Here is a 26,064-nt window from a genome sequence, read left to right on the forward strand (position 1 = left end):
AACGCCAAAATTCCGAATGGTTAAAATCCTGAAATGGAATAAATTATACGGAGGATAAAGTGTGGAATAATTTCTCAAACACAGAAAATTTCGTTTTTTCCTAAATAAGCGCAGGTGCAATCGTGGGAGTAACTATGATACTTTTAAGAATTCGGATTTTGGGTTTTTGGATTTTAGCTTCCGGATTTTAACCCTTTTGGGATTTCAACTTATTAGGGATTTCGAAATATTGGCCTATTCGGGATTTTGACCCTTTCAGTATATTGGTTTTTCGAGACTTTGACTCATTCGGGATTTCGTCTCATTTGGGATTTCGGACTATACGGGATTTTGGCTTTACGGGATTTTTGCCCATTCGGCATTTCGACACATTAGGGATTTCGGAATATTTGCGATTTAGGCTCTTTGAAATATTTCGCCCATTCAGTATTTTAACTTTTCGAGATTTTGACTCATTTGTGATTTTGGGTATTCAGGATTTTGACTCCTTCGAGATTTAGGCTTTCGAGATATTGACCGGGATCTGTATTTCATTGCCCTCCATTTAGTCGAATCAAATTTGTTAAGCAGACAAACTAAAGAGAAATAATACATTTATAATCCATCAAAATATTCAAAATATTTGAAATACATTTTTAAAATCTATAAAAACAAATGTTGAAGATATTTTAAGAAAAAAAATAAAAAGTCTAGGTATGTTATGTACCGTATGCGGGTGACTTTGCCTCCTGCTTTTCGTAAATTTCTCTTTAAATCTACCACATGGATGATTTTCACTTGAAGATAGCGAGAGGATTTCTGTTGTAATCCATTTCATTAGAGCAAACAATATGGATTTGTGAGTGAGATATACCTAGGACCGCGGCCCAATATACTTTAGAAGTAAGGGCCAAAGGGCAGGGTGGAAAAAAAACTGATTTTCACTGATCTGATCCACCATATCCGATCGGTAAAGACCATCATTAAGTGGTAGAATTAAAGAAAAGCTTACGAATAGAAGAGGCTAAAGTCATTTGCATCTGTGGTACATTTTATTAGAAAGAATGTTTATATTGTAGTAGTAAAATGATTTGCTAAATTTAAATGCATTTAAGCTTCAGGCAATCAAAGAACACAATGGGTTATTACATGGGAATAAATATTTAATTATGTGTTGATAATTATTTTAATAAAAAATAAATTAATTTATTATCGTATCGCTCTGCAAGAGCTCTTCAAGATTTTTAAAATATTCATAACACCAAGGAAATTGAGGTATCTAACGTAGAATGCAACAATCTGTAAGTAAGTATCTGTACAATGACCTAAAGAGGTTATTAGGAATTAAAAGCTTTAGCTAAACTTAATGATTCACAGAAAAATTTAAGGACAAGATTACGATTTATTTGCGAAAACATCAAGCTTATTCTTCCAACGCTCTGATACGCTGTCTTCAGTATGTCTGCAATGGAAGAAATAGTACACCTTATCAGTTATCATGAGTGATGTACGAAAGCTCACTAAAATTGTTCTTCTCAGATCCCACAACTAGTGCCTACGCGTCTTCGTTCCAATTCTGCGTTTCGAGCCGATTCGGTTAGTAACATCAATGATTTTGTCACGAAAAGTCTTGTGTGAAAATAGCTTGAGATGCTAAGTCTTCCAATTTTATTCCTCCAGAAAGATTCCAAAGATGTGGTATCGTAAAATTATATTCTTTATCTTTGTGGATTCAGTGCTGAGGTAATGTCACTAAATCATTTTATTGTGCATCACTTTTGTAACGATTATGTTTGCGACAACAATAACGTTAAAAAAAAGTGAAATTTTTCAGTGCAAAAGACAACAAAAGATATTTTCGTGTAACAGAAAATTAAATTCTCAATCTTGTGATACTGTAATTAACACCTTATGAAAATTTATTTTCATCTGGATTTCTTCAAGATCTTCAAGTGAACGCTGAAAAGTTTCCTATTTACCAACTGATCAGCATATTTGTATTTTTTCTTCAATTCCAAACATTTAATTGTTGCCTTTTATTGGATGAGAAATTATACTTTTAGCTTCTGGAAACTCGTTTTCAATTAAGTTTTTTTTGGCGTGTTTGTTTAGATGGCTCTTGTAAAAATTGCGCGTGTTCTGAGTTTGAAGAAAAGTTGTAATTAATGAGCGTGTTATTGCAGTTACGGTCATATTTACTCGTGTGACGAATGGATAGCAACCTTGAACAATGAGACCAATATCCAAGATACATGTTCGCAGTACGGAAGATCAGTTTACTGCACAGGAACTCTGGATGGGATTCATGATCACAAGCTCAAGATGGCAGAGAAATTGTGGATCTGTCGCTTTCCCAATAAAACCTTTGATCCCTACGTAATCCTCAAACATTTCACTCATCTCAGGATGTTGAGGATCAACTACAGCAATTTTACCCACTTAAGCAATGATTTTCCCGAATTGAAACACCTGGAAGTTATTAATATAACAAACACGGCAATGGCTTATACAAGACCAACGCTTTTTCGTAAACTTCCGTCGCTAAGATATTTGGACTTGAGAGGAAATTGCTTGGATCACATGGAAGGTCCATTGATTCTAAACAGTGGCTTCAAAAAAATGTATCTCTCAGGTATGAATTTTCTCTTGGTACATCATTGAAGAGCTCTATTTTAAAGTCAAAGTGCAGAATTGAGTTGGAAAAACAAATTTTGGCCAGTAAATTAGCAGATTAGTCAATAAAAAATAAATAAAAAAATTAAAAAATAAAAAAGTGATCATAGGGTGAAAGGAACACTTATTGACACTTTAAGAACTCGTGTTAGGACCTATTGATACCCTACTCTGAACCATTTGGAATACGAAATTTGAGCACTTATCCTTATCGAAAAACGCAGATTAATGAAAAAGCGCCATACACACATTTTATTAAATAAATTTTAAGATTTTGACAAAAGTGTCAATAGGGATTCCCTGTCGAAGAGATGTTCATTCGATCCTATATCTCTTTAAATCAAACTTAAAATGCCAAAAAGGTTTACAATTTCCTAATTTTCGCTATTTGCCAAGTATATTTCACTATTTTTGTATATTTTATTATTTAAATGCACTTCAATTTAACTTATTAATGGCGCAACATATAGGGTGGCTCGATGAGAATAAAAATAAAAAAAGAATATAGAAAAAACAGTAAAGAAAATTAAGTCAATTAATGGGTATATTTTTAATGTAATTCCGGATTGCGTACAGTGTTTTTCGATTTTGCAAAACAAAAATTTCTATTTTGTTTAAATACTGACCAAACTTCGTTTCAATTGATCATTTTTACCAAGATATTGCCTAACCAATAAAATTAAGCAAAGTAAATTTTCAAGTTATAGTTTGCTTTCCTTTGAAATCTTACTTGATTTTGCGTTTTCGAATTTAAAGTTTACAAGTTTGAAACTTAATTTGGCACCAAATAAATTAGATATTCTAGTCATTTTCGTTCTATAAAAGAATAACAATTAATTTGAATTGAATTTAGAATATTCACAATTCAATGAGATAATATGAATTTGCAAACGGAACTGTTTTGAACACCACAATTATTTAATTAGCCGAATCAAAAATGCTTAAGATACAATGGGGTAGTTTTGATTTGAATTTAAAAAATATACTTCTCCCTGGTCTTTCTTTGATCCATCTTAAAACGATGATAAACGACAATATCTGCCGCGCACATAATTAACCTTTTGTATCCTACCGTTCAAAAAGTAAAATATCTGTACAACTAAATTTTTAGAGGTCTTATAAATAATAAATGGTGGCACAACGTTCCAATAAACGTTTTTTTGTTTGCCTGACGAATATTTATTTTATTGTTTTATGTTTGTAAAAGTACAAAAAATACTCATCAAGTAATCATGTTTCGAACAATGTTTGTGAAAAAAGTACAAACTTTTACGAACTCGTTTGTGGGTTTTATGGGTTTAACGATTTACGAGTATTTCGTAACTCCCCCATAGGGATTCACAAACATTTACGGACAATTTTACAAAATATTTTTTTTCTGTGTAGAGAAGCTTAAAGCTTTAACGTTTAATGTAGAGTAACGTGTGGTATTTCTGGACGAGGTGCTTTTCGGGACATATGGGTATTTTTGGACACATAAAAAATCATATAAATATTTGTTTTCTTATTATTTTTAAGTTCTATATGAAATATTAAGCTCTTTACGTATCAGATACACATAAAATTTCTGAAGTTCTTATTTAATTTAAAGTGTGAAGTGTAAAAGTGTGTCACATTCCATATTTTGCGAAATATTCAGTACGTCAATTTTGCAGATCTCAACACAAACAGCGCTGAGTTTTTTTTTCGATTTAAGCCACTGTACAAGTGAAATTTAAATAAAATTTTTATAAAAGAATGAAGTTTTGAAGGTAAATAATCAAGCTCAGTGAAATTTATTTGCATAATAGCAACTTTTGTCTGTCCCGAAATATACCACTCTTACTTCTTTACATTTTTTGCTATTTCGTATAAAAAATAATGCATTTTTCAACATTTTTCAGTAAAAATCTTATTCCGGATAGAATAAGGAATATAAATATTTGTATCAAAAAAGAAAAAAATAATTTGAGAAGTCGTTAAACTGTTTTAAAATTGAAAGTGCTAAAAAGTGTCCCGAAATACCACACGTTACCCTAATAATATAAAAATAATTCAAGAACGCTTCTACTCGTTTTCCGTCTCATTATTCCAAACAAAAAGGACAAACGGTTTGAGATACCCTGTTCAGATTTTCGAAGACCCTCCCTTTTTCACAAGTCTAACTATATATCAGATAATTTTTAAAAATAGCCTAGAAAGAAATTTTATGGATATAAATACGTCAATAGCATCATGTCTTTCTGTTTCAAAATGAAATATTAAAAGCTTTTTAAAATTCGTATCACCCAACTAATTTCTGTCAAAATTAAATTCAATGTATTGACAATTATCCAGTAATTGGTTTTTATGCATAAAAAATAGTTCGATTACTATTACAAACTAGAGGCTGGTTTTAAGTTAATTTATTAAACGATTGGGATCGGTAATGGATAGACAGGCAGTACTTACTGATTTCGATCTTTCCAATAAAACGGTCGAAAAAGCATATTACTAAACCGAAGAAAATCTGGAAAAAAAATTTCACCGATTCTTTTAGATCCATTTTTATCTTAAGTAGTATTAAAGGCATAAAATTATCTTGGTCGATTAAAGATTACGAATAAATTCTTAAAACAATCACTTTGTGAGTACTTAAATAAACTTGCATAATAAATAATTTACCATTTGCGTAATAAATAAATAAATCTTAAATTACATTGTCAGTATTAAATATAGTCAGAAAAAAAAACGAATTGTAAGTCAAGAATAATAAACAAATAAAGACATATTTTTTTGATTAATTGAAATTAAATTTGATTGTAAATGTCTCTGGCACACCTTTTAGATCATAAAAAATCGTAAAATGACAAATTCTTAAATTCCCATTCTATCCGACTTTGTTCCACTGAAATCTAAATTGAATTTGTTATGATGCTAAAAAAAGAGTGCGAAAGACTGAGAAAGATGTACGCAATACCTCAGAGAAATAAATGGATGGAAATTTTGATTTCATAAAATTTTCTTGAGCAACTCATTTTATAAAAATATTTTTATGCTTTCGGCTCACCTTTGAATTAAGGAAAATTTCGTGAAATCTAAATTCACATCTCTTTGTCCCTCAAACATTTTGTTATAAGAGTGAGAAAGAGTGAGATAGACTTTAAGAAAAAGGGATAGAAATTTTGATTTAAAGAAATTCTATTAAAAAAATAGCATAAGCAACTCAAAATTCGTAAAAACCATTTTTACGTCTCTGGCACACCTATTAATTCAGGACAATTTTATGAAATCAAAATTTACATCTTATTCTTTCTAAATCGTTCGCACTCTTCTTCTTCTGTTGGCCATCACAACAAATTCAATTAAGTTCAATTCCTTTTTGAGTGCGAAAGAATGGGATAGACACATATATAAAACGTTTGAAAAAGAAAGGGATGTGAATTTCGATCTTATAAAATTTTGAACTGAGAATTTTGTGCTTGTTCCTGCAAATTCAAATCCTAAACCATTGTTTTCTGTTTTGAATCTAGAAATATTTTCTACTGAGCTTTATATTGGTGCTATTCCTAAGAAAAAAAGGGGAAATCTTTCTGATGAACATGTTTTTTAGGACTTTATTGTTCTCAAGTGCTTCTGCATTATCGACTTTTCCCTATGTTGGTTCCCAAGGGGGAATCAACTCGCGAGTCTAGAACATCTACCAACGTGAATATCGTGAACATTGGCATTTTTTCTTGAATATTGCGAATATTTTATAAATATCGTGAATATCACGAATATTTCCTCAATATTGCGAATATCGCGAATACTTCCTTAATATTGCGAATATCGCGAATAATTTCTGAATATTGCAAATCTTGCGAATATTCCTTAATATTGTGAAAATCGCGAATATTCCTGAATATTGCGAATATCGCAAATATTTTCTGAATATTGCGAATATTTAGGGAAATATTCGAATATTTTCTTCTTCTCATATAAAATTGTGAGTATTTTGTGAATATTGATTCTAGGACATGAAATTTTGGTCAGTTGTTTGCCCCTTGTTGGTTCCTGTCTCGACTATTTTTTCCAGTCCTCGCCCAGTTCCAAAACCACCAAACAGTCGTGACAGGAACCAACATAAATAAAAGTCAATGATGCAGAAACACTTAAGAACAGTGAAGTGCTAAAAAAAAATGTTTATTTTTCGTTGGAATAGCACCATAACTAAATTCTTAACAGCAATATTCTGTGGATTAATCATTCACAGCACGTGTTCAAACAGTTTCACTTTAACTTGGCTTTTTTCTTATTCACAATTTTTGATAACTTTGCAAAATTTTTCAAAGAAAAACGAAAAGTAGCGCTTTCAATGGATGGGATCAAAGCAAATAAATATAACATCAAATTTTAAAATTATTAGGAAATAAATGGAATTGCACGCGAAATATGAAATGGTTGCTAACTTATGATGAGAATGATCGTGGAAAGAGGGTTGCTGATAAGGAACAAATGCGCTGTGTGGATTACAAATACTCCGGAAGACCCCTTTTGGCTGTGATGGACTTTAAAATGCAACTGCGAAAGCAATGTGGTCATCCTGATATCAAGAATTGCTCCTGTACTCTGCATTACATTAGACCAAGCGAGGATGGAGAGTACTTGATACCCATGGTCACAGTTAATTGTAGTAATCGCGATTTCCTGGATTTGCCAGAGTTTCTTCCCAAAAATACTACAATTCTCCATATAAGTCACAACCAGGTATCAAAGAAATAGCCATAAATAAGAAATTTTGAAGTTGCTAATAGAAAATTTTGTTCAAAGATATCCAGTATCGAAGTTCTGAGGAAAAATCCAATTTATTTGGAGGTTCATGATGTCTATCTGGATTACAATCAAATTGAATCAATTGAATTTCTCGAGGCTTCGCGATGGTTAAATAATTTCCGGGTATTTAGTCTGAAGGGCAACAAACTCACCAAGTTCTCCAGTCACATCCTGGACAATGCATTGGAGAAGAATCACCATGCCATTAAATTGTACATGAGTGAAAATCCTTGGAGGTGCGACTGTATCTTCACGCCGCATTTCCAAGAACTCCTCATGAAATATCACTCAATCGTAAAAGACTTCACCAGCATCACGTGCAAGTACATTGAAGGAGATAGCAACTTCAGAACGTCAGTTATTTCACTGAATCGAGGCGATGTCTGCAAACTTCCATCGGAATACAAAATCCAGCCCATTGAACTTCTCAATGGCATTCTCGGGAGTCTTATCATATTTATTCTCGGGAAACTTGCGTACGATTACTATCACTACAAAAGATACGGAAGAGTCCCTTGGATAGTCACTAAATTACCTTAAATTAATTAGGTTCTGCTTTTGCAAAGTCGGAAAGTCCAAAAAAAAAAACAAGTATATTACAATAAATGTAATTTTATTTTAATCTCATAATTTAATAAATTTTTAAATGTTTTACCATAATATATGTTGATTTTACATTCGTCTGAAGATGTCACTGATCTTTTTTTTTACAGATTCGTCAATTAAACTGAAAATGCTCTAAAGAGGTATATTACGTCTATTAGGAGCAGTTAGATAATTTATATTTTTTGTATTTTGTAAATAAAACTCGGTATACTAATTTACTTAACACTAAAATCAGCTAATAATATTTTAAATACATTTCGACTAGTTTATGTGGAATGGAATATCGTAGGGGAAGATGGGGCATTTTATATAAATCTGAGTTTGAAACTGGATATAATTTTCTGAAACTTTACTTTTTCTTTTACTTTTGCAGGTAAAATAAATTTTCCGTTAAAATTTAAAAAAAAAAATAGTAAGCAGAGACACACCATAATGCTGAATAATGGTGCTATTCCAATAAAAATGAACATTTTTATTATAACTTTACTGTTCTTAAGTGATTCTACACTATCGACTTTTCTCTTTATTGGTTATTATTACAACTGTTTGGAGGTTTTAGAACACGGCTAGAAGTGGGGGCAGCAGTCGAGACAGGGACCAACACAAAGAAGATTCAGAAGCATTTGAGAACAGTAGTGTGCTAAAAAGCATGAAAAGGAAAAAAAATCTCCTAAACATTTTTTAGCACTTTACTGTTTACAAATGCTTCTGAATTGTCGTTTCGCCTGTCACGACTGTTTAGTGGTTTCAGAACTCAGCGAGGATCGGGGAAAACAGTTGAAACAGGAACCAACATAAAGAACGATAAAGCAGAAGCCCTTGAGAACAGTAAAGTGCTAAAAAAATGTTTAGCAGAAATATTTCCTTTTTTTATGCTTTTTAGCACTTTACTGTTCTCTAATATTTTTGCATTTTTTTTTTGTTTCCCCCGTTACCTGTCCCCCCTTACCAAGGTCTTAGGCCTTTAGGCCTATTTTGACCAGTATCCTGTGTAGAAAATCCTTTAAAAACCAAAAACGTCCACAAAAATATATACCAAAATCATCAATCTATAAAATTAAAATATCTCCCAAATACTGAGGAAAAACAATAAATATTTAAGACGGGAACCTTACACATTAATGGCCGTACTGAAAAAAAAATATTTTTGCATAAATCGGGTTTTGTTTGTGTTGGTTCTTGTCTCGACTGTTTTTCCTAGTTCTCACCGAGTTCCAAAACCACTAAAAAGTCGATTATGTAGAAGCACTTGAGAACAGTAAGGTCCTAAAAAACATGTTTAGGAGAAAGATTTCCCTGAAAGATTTCATTTTTCATAGGATTAGCATCATAATGTAATGTCAGCTAACTCGGTGTAAAAGAGATACTGCAAATGGCATCTTCTTTTTAATTGAAATAATATTTTATATTTCATTAGTCTACAAATATTAATTTTTAATAAAAAAAAATATCTCCTGTATTTATTAAGGAAATGAAATTATTCATTGCAGCGGAGATTCTATTTTCTGTTTTTAGATTTATCGCTATTCCCAAATTTTCTTTTTGCATTTTTTTTGTTTGACTAGTTCTTATTCAAATGAATGAGCTTTTGATATTCATGTGCATTATCATAAAAAAAACCGTTTTTGTGAACCTCAATTTATTTTCTTTCATAATTCTCTTTGCGGATTATTTTTTATCGAGAATATTTTAATTAAAAAAAAACATCTTTTCAGAAACTCTCCTAAACTTTGTATTTTAGCCGGGACACTTTTGGGGAAATTCTAGCAGATAGCTAAAACTTTTATCTCAGGAACGAACCACTAAAGGAGACTTTCCCAGACTGCTCACAGGATGTGTCGAAGTTTTATACACCAGAAGTGTCTCTACTAAAATATAAATGGGACTCTAATTGCACAAAAATGGCGTTAATTTTTTGAAAACTTTAAATCCCCTGAACTCATTTTCGAATTTTCAAAGTAGGATAAAAAAAGGAGTAATTTGAGACATTTGATAATACGAAGAGAAGCTGTTCCTTTTCTTCTCACCTGTCTTTTTCTTCTATTTCACTGTCTTCATTTTCTCTTTTCCCATCTGAAACATTGAGGAAATCTCAAATATTACAATTTTGTACTGGTTCCAAATTACCCCATTTTCCCCTAAATTTTCTCACGAGGTTGGAAAAATTAGTGTTTGACAGATGTCATCCGGTATCCGAATGACAGCTGCCAAACAAACATTAGAGTAATTCGAAGTAGGAAAGTACTCTCCCTTCGAACGTTCATACCTTCGAATAATATGAATTTTCTTTTAGTTTTCCTAAGAGAATTACACATTTCTATTTAATATTAGTTAGCTTATCATCAATTGTTGATAATTCCGTGATGATTTAGTGTAAATTTCTTACGAAAAACAAAAGAAATTTACTTTATTCGAAGACATGAACGTTCGAAAGGAGAGCACTTTCCCCTATCTCCGCCGTTGCTTTGATTTTTCTCACGATCTTCCGATTCTCATCTGGAGTCTGATTCTCTAAAATCGTCTTTGGTCTTGCATAAAAGGTAAATTAACCTCTATTTGCACAGAAAGTCGTTGATTTTCGAATTTTCAAACAAAATTTTCGAACACAGTTGGAAAAATTTGTTTAATATCACAAAAAGAAGCATGTGAAAGAATTATTCATTAGTGATTACTAGAAGAAATATTATGCAATAAATAAACCTTGTTGCTTTATTTTTGCCAACAACACAGCAAAAAAATACATTTTGACACTCGAGATACTTCAAAATTCGAAAATGAAGTACTTCGGCCAACATGACGATGATACGTAAAGTAACAATTCTTTTCTTTGGCTTTCGAAACGAAACTGATCTTCGAAGTGACAGACTCAGATTCATATGCGATGTAGTACTTCGAAATTCGAAAGATCGTTATGATATTTCAGGAAATATTTCAGCCACTTTACGCGAATGAAAATGCAAAATTACTTTTCTTTGCGCTTTCAAACTGAGCTTCGAATGCTTATAAGTAAGAAATGTATTTTGAAAATCGTAAAACCGTTGTCTAAAAACTTTTCGAAAAGTCAGATTTAGAAAGAACAGAAGGAACCTTCCAGAAAAAATAGATTTTTGGAGATTTTAAATTTCGATGTGCAAACTTTTGCTGGAAAATGTGAATTTTTGTGTGATTTTGTGGAATTTCAGGATGGTAAAACGTTTAAATTGCAGTTTCATTAAAATAAATGTTCTTTTCTTGAACTTGCTCACTTTTGTGTAACTCGTCGGATTAAACGTTCGAACTTCCAACGGGTTTTTAGTAAGTTCTCTCTGATATACCTTCGAATCGGTAAAGGTAAACCGAGGAGAGCTCTCAAATCGCGAAGGTTATTACTAACCAAGTGGATTGATGCTCTACTGAACTGTTTCGATCCTTTCCAATAAAGGGCGTGGCTTATTATGTTTTGCCCTTTCCTTATATTTAAATGATGCAGATATTTTACCTGATGCCTACTACGATGCTCTCTTTAGAAAATATTGAGAAGACATTTAAAAAATCTATTTCACTTATGAAAACTGTCAAAAGCGAGGGTGATCTGAAATCTAAGCTCCGCCTTCTCGTGGAGGAGGAACTTATATTAGCTGTATAGATCAGTTATTTTCATGTTAAAAAGAATAAATCTTTAAAAAGTATTTTTAAAAATCCAGTTTCTTTGCGTTATCGTTATTAACTTTGCAAAGGTCATTTCCCTTAATTGCCCCATTCTCTCCTACCGTTTCAACACAAAATACAAATGTATTTTTGGTACTACAATTATTTCATGTTCTTTGAACATAATATTTCTAATTCTAATTTATCTAATAATTCTCTACTTTTTCTGGCAAGGGTTCTTTGGGGTCGGTATTTGTTGTATATTTGTTGCACGATAAGTTATTTTAACAATTAAGGTAAAGTACCCTCTAGTCTAGTCGGCCGGTTTCTCAACTCGGCCAGTTGAATTATTTAACCAATTTTTTAACGTTTTATAGTCAATTTCTATGAAATTTTCACTGATTTACGTTATATATAATATAATACACCTTCTAATGTTAAATCGGTAAGACCATATTATAACAAATCTAAGTAAATTGAATAAATAGTCGCACTGGCCGAGTTGAGAAACCGGCCGACTACAGGGTACTTTACCTTACTCACCTTTATTCCTAATTCGTAGAGCGAATTCTTAGATTCGACTCTTACAGTGATATTTAGAGCAATATTACGGAATGATCGCGCTCGAGGCGTCTTTTGGCAATCAAAGACACATTTCCCATGGCATCAGCTGGAGGGGGGAGTCCTTTGTGGGAGTGGACGGGTTGTTTGTAGAAGATCTGCGTATCTCCACATTGATATCCGTACACTATGGAGTCCTCGCATCTAAAACCAGGAAAAGAGTTAATTTCCGGAACTTGCGGGAATGAGTTAGTAGCGTTACACGGGCTTCAGACCTAAGGCTTAGCCATCTGGCTTAAGTCCTTTAATTCGTTATCAGGCACGAATTTTAGGAAATTGTTGTTTAGAATTGGATATTAAGGGCAAATGATCCATTAGATTTTGAAAAATCAATAAAATTGCTTGTTATTTAGATTTTTGAGACCTTCGGGAACTGGGCTAAAGCTCCAGTCTGAAGCCGGCATTATACGGGTTTCAGACCTAAGGCTTAGCCATCTGGCTTAACTCCTCTAATTCCTTATCAGGCACGATTTTTTTAGGAAATTGTTGTTTAGAATTGGATTATAAGGGCAAAGGATCCATTAGATTTTGAATAATCAATAAAATTGCTTGTTATTTAAATTTTTGAGACCTTCGGGAACTGGGCTAAACCTCCAGTCTGAAGCCGGTATTAGGATCTTTACCTAATTATGGTTTCTGTGAAGGATGAATTTGTCTTGAAATCCTGATGCATGTCCTCGAGAATGAGGAGTTCTTCAGCCGTCCATGGACCTCCACGGTGTATTACGTCCCATTTGGGATCGAAGCAGATGAAGCTGTAGTTTCCATCACTCTTGTCCATAAGTCCATCAACATTAACGTTAAGGATTTTATGCAGGGAATTCTCGATCTTGGTCAGTCGGGAAATGCAAATCTCCCACATTGACTGAACAATTTCCTGCTTCTGAGCACTGCTTTCCTCCATCAGGAGGACCATGGTCATATTCTGATGGCCACAGATGAAGAGTTCGACTTTCTGGGAAGTTGATTCATTTTCCTCCAAAGAGTCAGCTTCCTCGATTTTCGCAGCTGAAGATCTTCTCCTACTTAAGGACTTGTTGATATCAATTGGAGTAAGGACAGAAGCTTCCATGTGGCCGGGAGTTGTGCTCCAACTGGAAAATCCACTCGATCTCTCATCATTGGCTGCCAGGATGCTCAATTTGGTCATCAAAGGAGTCAGAGGAATCCCCGAGAGCTTAGGTTTTGACTTCATTGAGACTTCCGGAAAGTTTGCAGCATTGGAATCCATTGAGAGCGACTTCAGAGGAAGGGTTAAGGATTTTCTCTTCTCTGAAGTATCTACAGGAGTTTCAGGGGCTTTTGCTTCTGGTTCCTCTTTCAAAATTTCTATTTCTTTCTCCTGATCAGCATGATCCTTCGGTGGGATGTCCTTCTGTACAGAATCGTACTCAAATCCTTCAATATTCAGATCTTCCAGGGCATCAACCGCCATTTCTGCGTTATTCTCAGAATCCTTTCCGGAAACGTAGCAATCGTAGAGACATTTGGAAATGGGATATCCTTCGTCATTGAAAACCGGATAGTTTGGATCCGCAATCGTTTGGCATCGATGCCCATTGGCCTCTTTTACGTAAGTACTAACTCCATTCCTGGCCAGGGATAGTCCTATTTGCGTTAAACTCCGCTGAAAAGGTCGGAAGGAGAACCGTCGCTTGCTCTTCTTGAATTCAGTTTCTGGCCTGATTATCGAGCAATTCAGTTTTTCTTTCCCTGACTCCTCCACTTCTGCTTCCTCCTCAACTTTCTCCTGCTTGATTTTATTCCGATTGGCACAGATGGGCATGACATTTCCCACGAGAATCTTGTTCTCAGCTATTGGCGTTGAGCAAACACTCGTCTTCCCAATGAACTGGGGAAAGCTATCATTGTCATCAAATGTGATTGAGTTTATCCCAGATTCAGGAATATCCTTTCCGGAAACATTCTTAAAACGCAACGGTAAATGAGTCGGCCTGGATTTAACCGGTCTAGGCTTTACATCTTCCCTATCTTCCGCTATACTTGCCATTGCTTCCTCTTCTGGGATGTTGGAAAAGATTATAGACTTATCTCGTTTCATCTTTCGCTTTATCTGAGCCGGGAAAATTGTTGAGCTGGCGATTTGAGTGAATGAGGTCTGAGCTCTAGTGGAATCTTGCTTTAGTCGAAGATATTCGTTTAAAGGAATGTAAAGGACTATCAGTTGAACACCAACGGGCACGTGAAAGCCCACAGATATCCCTTCTGCGGTGGACTTGATTCGATATGGATCAGTTAGGACAATGTGCTTTGAAAGCGTAGGGGATAGTTGAGTGGCGATAATCCTAATGAAAGGATGGACATCTTAGTACAAACTTTGGTAGAAAAATCTCTAGAATCTTACTTATTTTGGTAGAGAATTGTACCACCCAGGACACCTTTGCTCTGCTGGCAGCATTGCAATGTCTGCATAGCATCCAGGAATATGTTGCTAGCGCTCTGGATTGTACAAAATTAATTGATAATTTATAATTAATTATCGGTTTTTCAGGATCAAACGTTAAAAAGGCTCTAAAGAGTGTATTTCTCAAACAAATGGTATTATATTTGGGCTCATCGGAAAGGTCTTGGAATTTCTGACGAGTCTAAACCTGTTGTAATCGGTTATGAACCAGTCGAACCAGTAATGAACCCGTTCATAACCGGAAACTAATTTTTATCCGAAAATAGATTTTATTACACTTAAGCTATTTTGGACGATCTTTCAAGTTATTTGTGAATCGATTTAAATCGGTTTTGAATCAGTAAACGATAAATAAATAAACAAAAGTTAATCTGACCTATACTCAATTTTAGAGGTTTACGATTAAATCAGAATTCATCAATCAAAGATTATTATAAGATAATTCTTAGTTTTCGGTAGACTACTGATGGGATCAAGTACAGGAAAATCAAGGAAATGAACTCCCTCCGGATGCATCAGGGTGAACAATCCTTTCAAGACAGGAAAACGCAAAATTTTTTGCCAGAGCTTTCGGCCTGAAGTCAACAATCATTGTCCAAGAAGGAAAACCCCCCACAAATTGCCAGCTTTTCCTGTAATTCCTCAGTCGGAATAATGGATAGACATTGCGAAGGAAATTTTAGAGAGAAATCACAGGTTTGACCACTAAGGAAGGCGCGTTGAAGCGCCGAAAGCTTTGGAAAAGAATTTTTTGTTTTCTTATCCTGAAAGGACTGCACATCCTGACGCATCGGGAGGGTGTTCATCGCTTTGATTTTCCTGTGACATAATTTTTAGTATCAGATACACTTGATTTTAGAAAATTTCGGCTTTATTTTATTTTTTTTTCTTTAGTTTAATTCATTTATTCATTTTGAACCTTTTGTTCTTTAATTCTTAATTAGATCGCGAGTTTAGGACACCCAAATCCAGACCCAGGATAATATCATCAGATTGACCCTTCGCTAATTTAGGATCATGGTACTTCCTTTTCTTGTGAGTAATGCAATATTCCATGTAGATCATTTGAAATACTGTTGTTATCATGGTAAGTTCGTAACTTGCCGCCCCATAAAAGTCTCAAGCTCAAGCTTGATAAACTCAGGCTGATCATCTAGAATATTTGTCTGGTAAATTTGGCAGAAAAGACTTATTCCAAACTTTGACACACTGAAGGCTTTGGTTCTTTGATTAGAGGTCATTGGCATAGACTTATTTTACCTAATTTCGAGGATCAGTCTTAATCTATTATGAGCCCTAACACTCCCCTTCCCTGACCCCAGCACTCCAAATCAGAAATTAAATCAAAACCTTGTCCATTTTCTTGCATTAATGGTTGACCAGTGCATTCCATTTGTTATTTAGAGCTTTTTTTTCGTGTTTTAGCTGAGATACTTTACAATCTCAGCTTCTGTGGTTCGAGGTGAAATCTGAACTTAAGCAAAAATCCTGGCTGTTATAAACGTTAATATTCAAATTCGTTCCTATAGGAGAATTCTGTAATAATATGACAATATCATAAGACAATTTTTCGTAGTGAATTCGAGAGTAGGATAACATTAAACTTCAGTGAGAATCGAATAGTCATTGCAAGAAGCTCTATGAAGCTCTAACTGATATATCAAGTGAATTTTCGATTAGTTTTTCCGAATTTGGGGGGTGGGAAAAACAGAGATGATAATAAAATTCAATTCAATTCAATTCAATTCAAATTTACCATAGAAAAAAATTTAATCATCTTCGGTGATTAAATACGGTGAGCTCTCGTTTGGTTTAATCGAAAGTCCGATGAATAGAAAAATCGATTTTTGAAAATTCAATGTTAAATATTTCGAAAATTAGACAAAGCTATTTGATTAAAGTTTAATATATTGTAGCTGAAGTCAAAACCGTTTCAAAGACGGGTCGCACTCCCCCCTCAATGTTCTCTGACTTGAGCTATAACCAAAAATAACTTGACTTAATTTTCGGTGTTAATGAATCGATTTCGATGAAGTTTTAGTATATTGTATCTGAGCTCGAGAATCGAATCGAAATTGGCAGGATTCTATCTCTAATGTTTATAAACCGATTTCAATTAACTTTCTTTTTCTTTTGTTAGCCTTCTGTGTTCAAACTATTTAAAATAGAGAATGAGCAGTTATAAGCCCAGATAAGCTTATAGTAACGGAGATTCTTTACAGGCAACTTCGGAGTGCTTGCAACTCGAAATGCGTGAAAATTCGATTTTGAGTTGAGTTTTAGGGGTAAAGAATCGTATCGGGCCAATTTTATCCGTGTCTATTGCCTTACATTAGTAGGGGAAAGTGCTCTCCCTTCGAACGTTCATGCCTTCAAATAATGTGAATTTCTCTTGTTTTTCGTAAGAAATATCCACTACATTATCACGGAATTATCAACAATTGATGATAAGCCAACTAATATTTAATAGAAATGTTAAAGTCTCATAGGAAAACTAAAAGAAAATTCACATTATTCGAAGGGATGAACGTTCGAAGGGAGAGTACTTTCCCCTATTATCCAGGGGTGACATGATAACTTCTTTTCGATAGTATCGACAGTCGATTCTGAAAAGTTTAAATGATAACTGTACTTTTTGTAGCTAATACAAATATATATATCGACAGTCACATTCTATTAAGAATGTCAGAATCAATGGCCTAACAATGCGATAAAAGTCATCATTTACTAAATCTAACAGATATGAATTTATCGATACTGTCGATTCGATAATATCGAAAAGTTATCATTTCACCCCAGGGTTTATTTATGTGTTTGTTTTTGCAAGCAGAATACTGTGAAACATGGTGCAAGCCAGAGGTAATAGGCTATCTTTCGCGTTGCCCCTGTACCGATACGTACCTGTAATTATTTTCAAACTAACTTCTATGAGATTTTCTCACAGAATTAATCAAAAATTTATCGTTGGAACAATTTCAAGTAAACTTACCGTGGGGAGTTTTAGCGTTGGAACATTTTGAAAGATGTTTCCATTATACTGAATGGTAGAGATGTAGGTTTCAAGGATGTAATAGAGTTTTGTGCAGAAGTTTCTGTATTGCCCGGAAACACTCATGCACTGATCGAAGATATTTTGTAAATCACGATGAAATAGTTTGACTAGCGATGTTAGCAATTTGGCTCGATGTTCCAAGATTGAATCAGAAACATTTCGATCCGTTCCAATGGCCTGAAAAATTGTTAAATTAACAATTTAATTTGCTATCAAGGCAGATGTTTGTTTGTTTTTTTTTTTGTTGTATTACAAGAAGAAATCTCCCAAAGTCTTTGATAACGAATTTCCCATTCTCGAGGCAGATGATACGGGGTTGACTGAAGTTGAGCTCGAGGAAATGGGAAACTCCCATCAATTGGCCACAGAGGGTGAGTTTCTGAGTGTCAGACACCCAGGTGGGATGAAAGTAGGCAACAGCACTGATTGGATCATCAGCTTCATCCTGGCACTTTTCCTTATCGTACACGAAAACTATTATCACTTCCCTATGGAAAAATATGTTAAAAACGAAATGTCACTGTCTGGCCAAAAATATTTCTAATTTCTTTATTTTATTTTTGGTAATTTGGTAGAATTCTTTGTCTTTTTAACTTACTTGGACATTCTCTAATAAGTGGTCTTTTTAAAAAAGTTTATTTAATGGTATCATCAGGCTGTATTTTTGATTTTCTCAGGTATAAATAATAATCTCTTATCACACCTATTTGATGACTTTAGGACACCCAGCGCCAGAAAATACAATAAAATTCAGATAGCGCATGTCTGGTGATGATACACTGCTTTGGTGTCAGACGAATCTTGTAGTTGTTGGACGTTTCCAGCAACAAACATCTTAATTCCCTCCACAAGTCTCTTAGGAAATTCAAATTTCTCTTAATTTTTTGGTTGTTCGTTGACCAAAAGTGCACTTATTGGATTTTGGTCAGTAGTTTAGTAGATTGGGTCAGTGAAAATCAAATTTCGTAAGCAGATAATGGAAATCCTATTGTTTTTAGTACCTAGAAGTAGCAAATATTCCTGGAAAGGAAAATAAAAAAAGAAAATTAGTCAAGCATGACTTAAAGATAGATTAATTTCTAAATAAAAAATTGGCAGTAAAAGCAACCACAAATATTAACCCATGTTTGCAAGACAAGATAATTTAGTGAATTATTCAAATTATTGAATATTTAATACATTCAACTTTAAAATAAACTTTGACATTATTTCATTCGATTTAATTTTATTAATATTTTAAAATGAATTCGGGCAATAGACTTTTTTTTTAACGAAAATTAACAATTTAAGACAGTAAATAATATAATATATTATTAATTATTTAATAATAATAAGTAAAACTAAAAAATGGAAAATGATTTAACAGAAAAAAATTAATTAAGTTAGTAGAAAATTGATTTCGATCAGTAAAATATTCAATTTTGGTCAATAAAAAATCTAAGTCTTTACAAAATTGATTTTTTTTAATAGGAATAGAATCAAATATTTTTCCTGATTACTCTTTATTTTCCCGTTGACAAAAAATGCATAAAAATTTTATTTCTATTGGTGTTCTGAATTAAGTATACTGATTTAATTTGATTTATTGCTGTCTAAATTAATTTATTTTACTGTTTATTTGTACAGTGCCTAAATAAATTAATGAAATAAACATTTTGTCATGCTGTTTGTTAAAAGTTTATCTCAAGAATGTTTTATATATATATATATATATATATATATATATATATATATATATAAACAAGGAAATAATTAGCAGATCAATAAATAATAAAGAATATTTGCGTAAAAGCCTGCCAAATGAATATTGTAGCATAAAAAATTAATATCTTTTTAAAGGCGAATAAATTTGATTTGACCAAGCTTTAAATAAACAGCTTTTAGAGCCGAAAAAGCATAATTAAAAATTTTACCTAAAACTTTTGATTTACTAAAATTATTTCTAATATTTGCCCCTAGATCTGCATTTCTTCTGGAAATCTTTAATTTACATTGATCCAAAATACTCTTAAAATTATTTAACAAAAATTTCTTCTTTTTTTTTCAATGACGGAGCAGAAGTTTTTATTGCGGCGGATAGTGACACCATTCGCCCTCTGACTAATAATTGTGTCAAGTATATCTGTAGCTTAAATCGGGACCATATCACTTCTCATAGAAATGTATTTATTAGTAGTGAACTTATTTCTCACTTAGGCTCAATAGCTGTGTTCTTTCTACTTAATTGGTTAATTTTTAAATGTCCGTCCCGAGTTCCTGTCGAATCTTCTGGTTAGGGAGAATCTGCCCAGGGTTCACGGACTCATAGTGCCTAAAGTCAAGAGTAACTATCTTTACTGGTCTCTGTTTGCAAAGGGCGTGCTCTTCAATGCAATTCCTAGTGAGATGCATAGGCCGCGGATGGTATTCGTCGGTTTTTTTCAAGCTTAGTGACCTTTTTTCTGTTCTTATTAATTCCTTTTCTGTTGTCTTTTATTCATTGGTCTTCTTGTTATAATTTTTTCTTTTTTTTTCTCTTTATCATATATTGTAAGAGGGATGAACTCTATTTTTGTGAATAATTTAAAATATTCTGGTAGCTACTTTAAGGGTTACGTGAGTCTCGAATATTAAAAAAAAATAGCATAGTTTCTTCATTTTTTCCAAAGTAAACTGTATGTTCCGAAATGTTTATTTAAAATTTTTAAAAGTCAGTTCCAATCCCAATAATGAATCGGTCAAGTAATCGTTTTTTTTCTATTATCCTTTTTTATTTGTGCGTACGCACGCATCTTGATAGATAGATTGAACAAAAGTGGGCTTCGATACCCAGGCTAGAAATCCCTTTGAATCCGCCGTATGCCATTTCTTGGGTTTAAAACCCAAGAAATGGCAGGGAGTTTGCTTGTCTACAGCCCTGACAGTCTGTCCAAAACTTTTGCTGGTCAACATGCAATTGGTTGGCCACCTCATCCTTCAGAACTTTCTTTGAAATTCCCAGAATGGGCAAAAGACCATAAAATTCTTCAAGGATGCTATCGGCTGTGATGTTGCCATGAACACCCGAATGGCATGTTACTAATGTTACTAATTTGAATTACTTTTCTAGTTCGGAGTTGATCGGAATTGATCGGAATTGATCGGAATTGATTTATGTATTGTGAATGAATTTAATCGGTAATAAAGCGTTATACACCAAAAAAATAGTTAATTCACGGATAGCTCTACTACAGTGCCTGCTCCCTAATTCGGATCGCCGTAATCCGGACGAGTTATCCACGGTTACATTTAAAATCATTTTGGGGTTATGTATGCATGTTTGTTCAGCAATGAAAATGAATTATCCTGTGATGTGTTTGTTTAATAAATGAAGTATAATAGCATAGGAATTCTCTATGTATTTTTAAGCTTCTTTAAAACTTTTATTCCAATTCTAGAAAAAAATCTTGTATTATATTTTCGAGACGTTGAACAAATTCAAAAAATCCATTCGGATTACGAAGCGGACATCTGTCATATTGTCTCCAAATCATCCGGATTACAAAGCGGGCACTTTTGCCATTTTCTGTATAAAATCCTCATAAAAGGAAAATTTATTTATTTTTTTTTAAACCCTCCATCCTAGTAGGAGTTCTACTCATTAGTGGGAAATATTTAGTTTTTTGTCTTCAAATGAATTTTCTCTAAGTAATATTGACTACCCCAAAGTAAGTTTTTTCAAAAGGGTACCCGGAAATCAGGTGCCAAAGGATGAATTTTATTTTTTATAAATTTTAAATGAAAATTTAGAAAATATGTCTGTACTGTTATATGGTTAAGTGCTTGAATTAAATACATTTTTCATTGTGTTTAAACAAAAAATTAGAGAAACTATGCTATTTAGTTTTCGTGACCTGCATAACCCATTAAATTGATTTGTTCTCGTTTATTAAGTGAGAAAATTGGATGGCATTTCAATTCATAAAAAGTATCTTACTTATAGTTACCTACTTACTTGTGATATTACATTAAGTACCGTAAAAGTGTAAAAGACTGTTATATTTTATCCTCTGCAAAATTTCTTTATTACAATTTTTATTAAAGAAAATAGAAAAAAAAGAAAATAGTTGAAATTCTCGGTTATTAAATTATAATGAGTTTGTATTAAAACAGATAAAGCACACAGTGCTATTCCAAAGAAAAATGAAGTTTTTTTTAGAACTTTATTGTTCTGAAGTGCTTCTGCATTATTGACTTTTTTGCATTGGTTTGTGTCACAACTGTTTTCCACAGTCCTCGTTATATCCAAAACCACCAAACAGTCGTGACAGGACAGGAAGCAATACAAAGAAAAGTCGATAATGCAGTTGCAGAAGCACTTGAGACCAATAAAGAGTAATGCGTTGAAAAACCATGCTCCTTTTTTCATTAAAATAGCATTATAAAAGTCTAGTTTTATAAGCTAAAATACGTGCTAAATTTAAATAAAAAAATATTTAAATTACAGATTAAATGAAGCAATATAAAATGTAATGGCAATATTTTGGTGTGTTGTATACTAGGGGAAAGCGCGCTATCTTCGAAAGATTTATGCCTCGCACAAATATTTTTTTTTTCAATGTGTTGTAAATGAATTTGGCCCATTATAATATTATATTTTAATAGCTAGTCCGATGCCTCAAATTCTCAGAAAAGAGCTATGGGTGAAATCCATAAGGAACATAGAGAAAATACTGAATTGTCCGGAGCTTGAGTCGTCCGAAGGTAGCGCGCTTTCCCCTAGCTGTTAAAGATATAATTTTATAACCAAATGGTATGTGTCTTGGCTTCTTGTATTATACAACGTACACCTCGTGCGCAATTTTTCTAATCCTTTAATTTTGAAGAATTTTCGATAACAATTGAAATATATTAATAAATTTAGTGTAAAAAAAGTAATTTATTAAAAGAATTATGAGCAAAAAAGTATTTTTATTGTAAATTACAATAGTAGCAAAGACATACACTATAAAAACCAAGTTGTCTATAATCTTCAAAATAAATTAAGCGAATTAGGTATGCAAAGAAAAATAAAGTTGCATAGAAACATGTGTTCTTTAATGTTCTATGTACAATTTGGAAGAACATTTTTAAACTTACGGAAACGTTATGAAGTAAAGTAAAGTATTTGGTGTGTGTCTTGGCTTTAGTTTTCTATTTCTAACAAGTTCCGATCAATTTGTTTTGATGATTTTAGCCCTGATATTAGCCCTTAAAACCACTTAAAACTGAAAATTTTATTCTCAAAAAATAATACTATAATCATAATCCCTATTACGAGTACCTCATTACCGTCATTACCAGTTAGAATTACGTCAGTTGGACCTTGTTCATTTATCTAATAAAATATCTAATTAAGAGTGCTATCTCACATTAAAATTTTAATGAGGAAGTGTAATACCAGTGTAATGTTAATTGTTTCCGTTTATGTAAAAGTATTTCTGATTTTTTAAGTAATATTTTTCTCACATTAATAGACCCAGAAAGAGATTTTTATTCAAAGAAAAAGACTCATAAGATTCTTTATTAATGATTTATTTATTAAAACACTTTTACTTGCATTTCCCATAATAATTGTATAAAAAATGTGACTTTTATTCCCAACCCATGATATAAGTCTTCTAACTCTATTGAATTCACTTCCTGGCACTTCGAATTAAGACATCTCTTTGTAAACCGCTCCTGCAATGACTAATCGTTGTATCTCGGATGTTCCTTCATAAATCTCCGTGATTCGAGCATCTCTGTAGTGCCTTTCTGCCGGCATATCCGAGACATATCCCATTCCTCCGAGAATCTGAATGCATTGATGGGAAACGTACGTTGCAGCTTCGGATGCTGCGAGTTTGGCCATTGCGGCTTCTTTTGTATAAGGCTTCCGATTGTCCTTCAGCCAGGCTGCACGCCACGTCAGGAGCCGGGCAGATTCAACACGAAGAGCCATATCTGCAATTTTCTGCTGAATTGTCTGCAGCTTCGAGATGGGCTTTCCAAAAGCTGTTCGTTTGGTTGAATAGTCAAGTGCCAGCTCCAGGGATGCCTGAGCAATTCCCACAGCCTGACTTGCAATCCCAATGCGTCCAGCATCCAAAGTTTTCATGGCAATCTTGAAGCCATCTCCCATCTGACCTAGGAGATTCTCCTTGGGAATTTCGCAGTCTTCGAAAATGAGACTGCAAGTTGATGATCCACGGATTCCCAGTTTATCTTCCTTCTTCCCAAGGGAAAATCCAGCAGAGTCCCTTGGCACGATGAAAGCCGAGATGCCCTTGTGCTTGAGGCTTTTATCTGTTGTGGCAAAGACCACAGCTGCATTGGCTTCAAAACCATTTGTAATCCAGGCCTTTGTGCCATTTAGAACCCATCGATCACCCTTTGCAACGGCCATTGTTGATGCAGCTCCAGCATCTGATCCATTCCCAGGCTCAGACAGGGCAAAACATCCAATTTTCTCTCCACTCACAAATGGCCGAATAAAATCTTCCTTCTGCTTCTCTGTTCCATTGTCCAGAATTGGTCCCATAAACAGGGTATTCTGCACAGACATTATAACACCTGCCGAAGCGCAGCCACGTGATATCTCTTCCAAGGCAATAGAATAAGCCAGATAATCCAGGCCAGTTCCATCATATTTCTCCGGGACAGATATTGCCATCAAGCCCAATTGGCCCATCTGCCGGATCTGATCCCTTGGGAACAAGTGTTCCCTGTCAAATTTTCCAGCATTGGGCTTCAATTCGTTATCAGTAAAATCTCGACATGTCTTCTGGAGCATTTGATGAGACTCCGGAAGGGATGACAGTGATGCTATTCCCCTTTGACTGAGTATTTGACATCCTCTGGCAAGAACTGCATTTTTTTTAAATTAATTTCAATAGAATTTTATCAAAGTGTGATATTTGATGTAAAATACTTACACCGGCGACTAAAGATATTCTTTATCATTATCATTGTTTTCTGGAGAAAATTATTATTGTACTATCAGACAGTGTTATTTACAAAGTAATAAAAATGCGAATTATAAGAGTTTAAGAGCAAAGTCCTCTGGAGTACCCGTTTTAAAAGTATAATGGATATTTCTTTGGACAATGCAACGGAAGTTTCTGTACGCATTATTACGAGGGAAACAGAGTATCATTGTAATGCTAAAGTCTAGCCTAGAGTTCAGTTAAAGTAGCCTAGAGCCCTAGAGACTCTTCTACACTGACTGAGAAAAATCCGAAAATGTTTAAAAAAAAAAAACATTCCGGAAATGTTAATTTTACCCTGCAGTATTAATACGAAATCGGTGTAAATATTACCCTTTTTAGGGGGTTAAAGTTACCCTTTTTTCATGTTAATTTTACCCATACAACATTAAACATTAAACAATAACATTTTAACATTAAAAAATGTTGATATATTTTTACACATAAAATGTGTTGAAGTTATGAGGAAAAAAAGTTAATCGCACCCTCTTTTTTTCTCAGTGTAGCTTATGATATCAAAAAAAAAATAGTAATGTTCCACATTTTATAAGGGTCCTTCCTTCACTGATAAAAGAGAGGCAGCGATTAACTCCTTTTCGTCATAACTTTAACACTTTTTGAGTGTAAAAATATATCAACATTTTTTAATGCTAATTTTACACCTTTTAAGGGTAAAAACAACATGAAAGAAGGGTAACTTTAACCCATAATACACCTAAAAAAGGTAAATATTTACACCGTTTTCAGATCAATACTGCATGGTAAAATTGACATTTCCGGAGTGTTATTTTAACTTTTTCGGATTTCTCTCAGTGTTGAAATAATTTCCTATATCTTTCTAAAATATCGCATTACATCATCCATTAGGGGAGGCCGGGGTACCATTAGCCAGGGGTAGAATTAGACAGTGGATTTTTCTCGTTTCTCTTGAAATGCACATTGAGCAATGCATTTTTTAATGAAAGTAGGAACACATCCCCATACAATAATAATAATAATAATATTTATTTTTACAATCTCCAATTTGCGTCCGCCGCCAACTTCACAACCGATCTCATCGGAGAAAACGGAGAATCACTGATCGTATATGTCGCTGATCAAATATACATCCTTTATACATAAGAAAAACAATTTTAGATAATATATACATTTCAATCGGAAATAACAATATAAATCAGCAAAGACTGACAGTCACATGGCGCAACGGAGAGGAAGAACGGCAGTTGGGCTCCGTGGAGGAGTTCGTGTCGCTGTCGTTGAGTCATTACTAAAAGTAACTTAAATCGAAGTTAAAAATTGAAATTTTGAAATAGATATTCTCAGAAATATTCATAAGTCTCATC

At 33.5% G+C, this 26,064-nt stretch overlaps 4 protein-coding genes across 4 annotated transcripts in view; 2 read left to right on the forward strand and 2 right to left on the reverse strand.

Moving 5' to 3' along the window:
- LOC129810139 (TBC1 domain family member whacked) overlaps window positions 1-26,064 on the forward strand; it is a 147,992-nt gene that overhangs the window by 114,152 nt on the left and 7,776 nt on the right. The window lies entirely within an intron of this gene.
- On the forward strand, window positions 1,290-8,085 carry LOC129810126 (protein singed wings 2). The gene is made up of 5 exons (XM_055860420.1): window positions 1,290-1,458; window positions 1,519-1,722; window positions 2,163-2,611; window positions 7,019-7,359; window positions 7,423-8,085. Exons 2-5 carry the CDS (start codon window positions 1,673-1,675, stop codon window positions 7,963-7,965), a joined length of 1,383 nt encoding a protein of 460 aa, XP_055716395.1. The 5' UTR covers window positions 1,290-1,458; window positions 1,519-1,672; the 3' UTR covers window positions 7,966-8,085.
- Window positions 12,194-18,500, reverse strand: LOC129810108 (uncharacterized). The gene is made up of 6 exons (XM_055860384.1): window positions 18,355-18,500; window positions 18,010-18,244; window positions 17,694-17,933; window positions 14,645-14,739; window positions 12,903-14,585; window positions 12,194-12,423 (listed from the first exon to the last, which is right to left on the reverse strand). The coding sequence occupies exons 1-6, from the start codon at window positions 18,360-18,362 to the stop codon at window positions 12,255-12,257; spliced, it is 2,430 nt and encodes an 809-aa protein (XP_055716359.1). The 5' UTR covers window positions 18,363-18,500; the 3' UTR covers window positions 12,194-12,254.
- Window positions 23,273-24,853, reverse strand: LOC129810134 (short-chain specific acyl-CoA dehydrogenase, mitochondrial). Its single transcript, XM_055860428.1, has 2 exons — window positions 24,671-24,853; window positions 23,273-24,602 (listed from the first exon to the last, which is right to left on the reverse strand). Exons 1-2 carry the CDS (start codon window positions 24,702-24,704, stop codon window positions 23,410-23,412), a joined length of 1,227 nt encoding a protein of 408 aa, XP_055716403.1. The 5' UTR covers window positions 24,705-24,853; the 3' UTR covers window positions 23,273-23,409.

The sequence above is a fragment of the Phlebotomus papatasi genome, chromosome 1 (genome assembly GCF_024763615.1).
Source record: "Phlebotomus papatasi isolate M1 chromosome 1, Ppap_2.1, whole genome shotgun sequence".
Classification (NCBI taxonomy): Eukaryota; Metazoa; Arthropoda; class Insecta; order Diptera; family Psychodidae; genus Phlebotomus; species Phlebotomus papatasi.

What these genes read in the sequence shown, in the direction of transcription:
- LOC129810126 (XM_055860420.1), top strand. Translation starts at nt 1,673, where the DNA reads ATGTGGTATCGTAAAATTATATTCTTTATCTTTGTGGATTCAGTGCTG. An exon ending in TTTGTGGATTCAGTGCTGAG is followed by an intron (nt 1,723 to 2,162) that starts GTAATGTCACTA and finishes GTGTTATTGCAG; the next exon opens with TTACGGTCATATTTACTCGT. An exon ending in TCCATATAAGTCACAACCAG is followed by an intron (nt 7,360 to 7,422) that starts GTATCAAAGAAA and finishes TTTTGTTCAAAG; the next exon opens with ATATCCAGTATCGAAGTTCT.
- LOC129810108 (XM_055860384.1), bottom strand. An exon ending in ACTTTGGGAGATTTCTTCTT is followed by an intron (nt 17,934 to 18,009) that starts GTAATACAACAA and finishes ACAATTTTTCAG; the next exon opens with GCCATTGGAACGGATCGAAA. An exon ending in ACAATTCTCTACCAAAATAA is followed by an intron (nt 14,586 to 14,644) that starts GTAAGATTCTAG and finishes TCCTTTCATTAG; the next exon opens with GATTATCGCCACTCAACTAT.
- LOC129810134 (XM_055860428.1), bottom strand. Translation starts at nt 24,704, where the DNA reads ATGATAATGATAAAGAATATCTTTAGTCGCCGGT. An exon ending in GAATATCTTTAGTCGCCGGT is followed by an intron (nt 24,603 to 24,670) that starts GTAAGTATTTTA and finishes AAAAAAATGCAG; the next exon opens with TTCTTGCCAGAGGATGTCAA.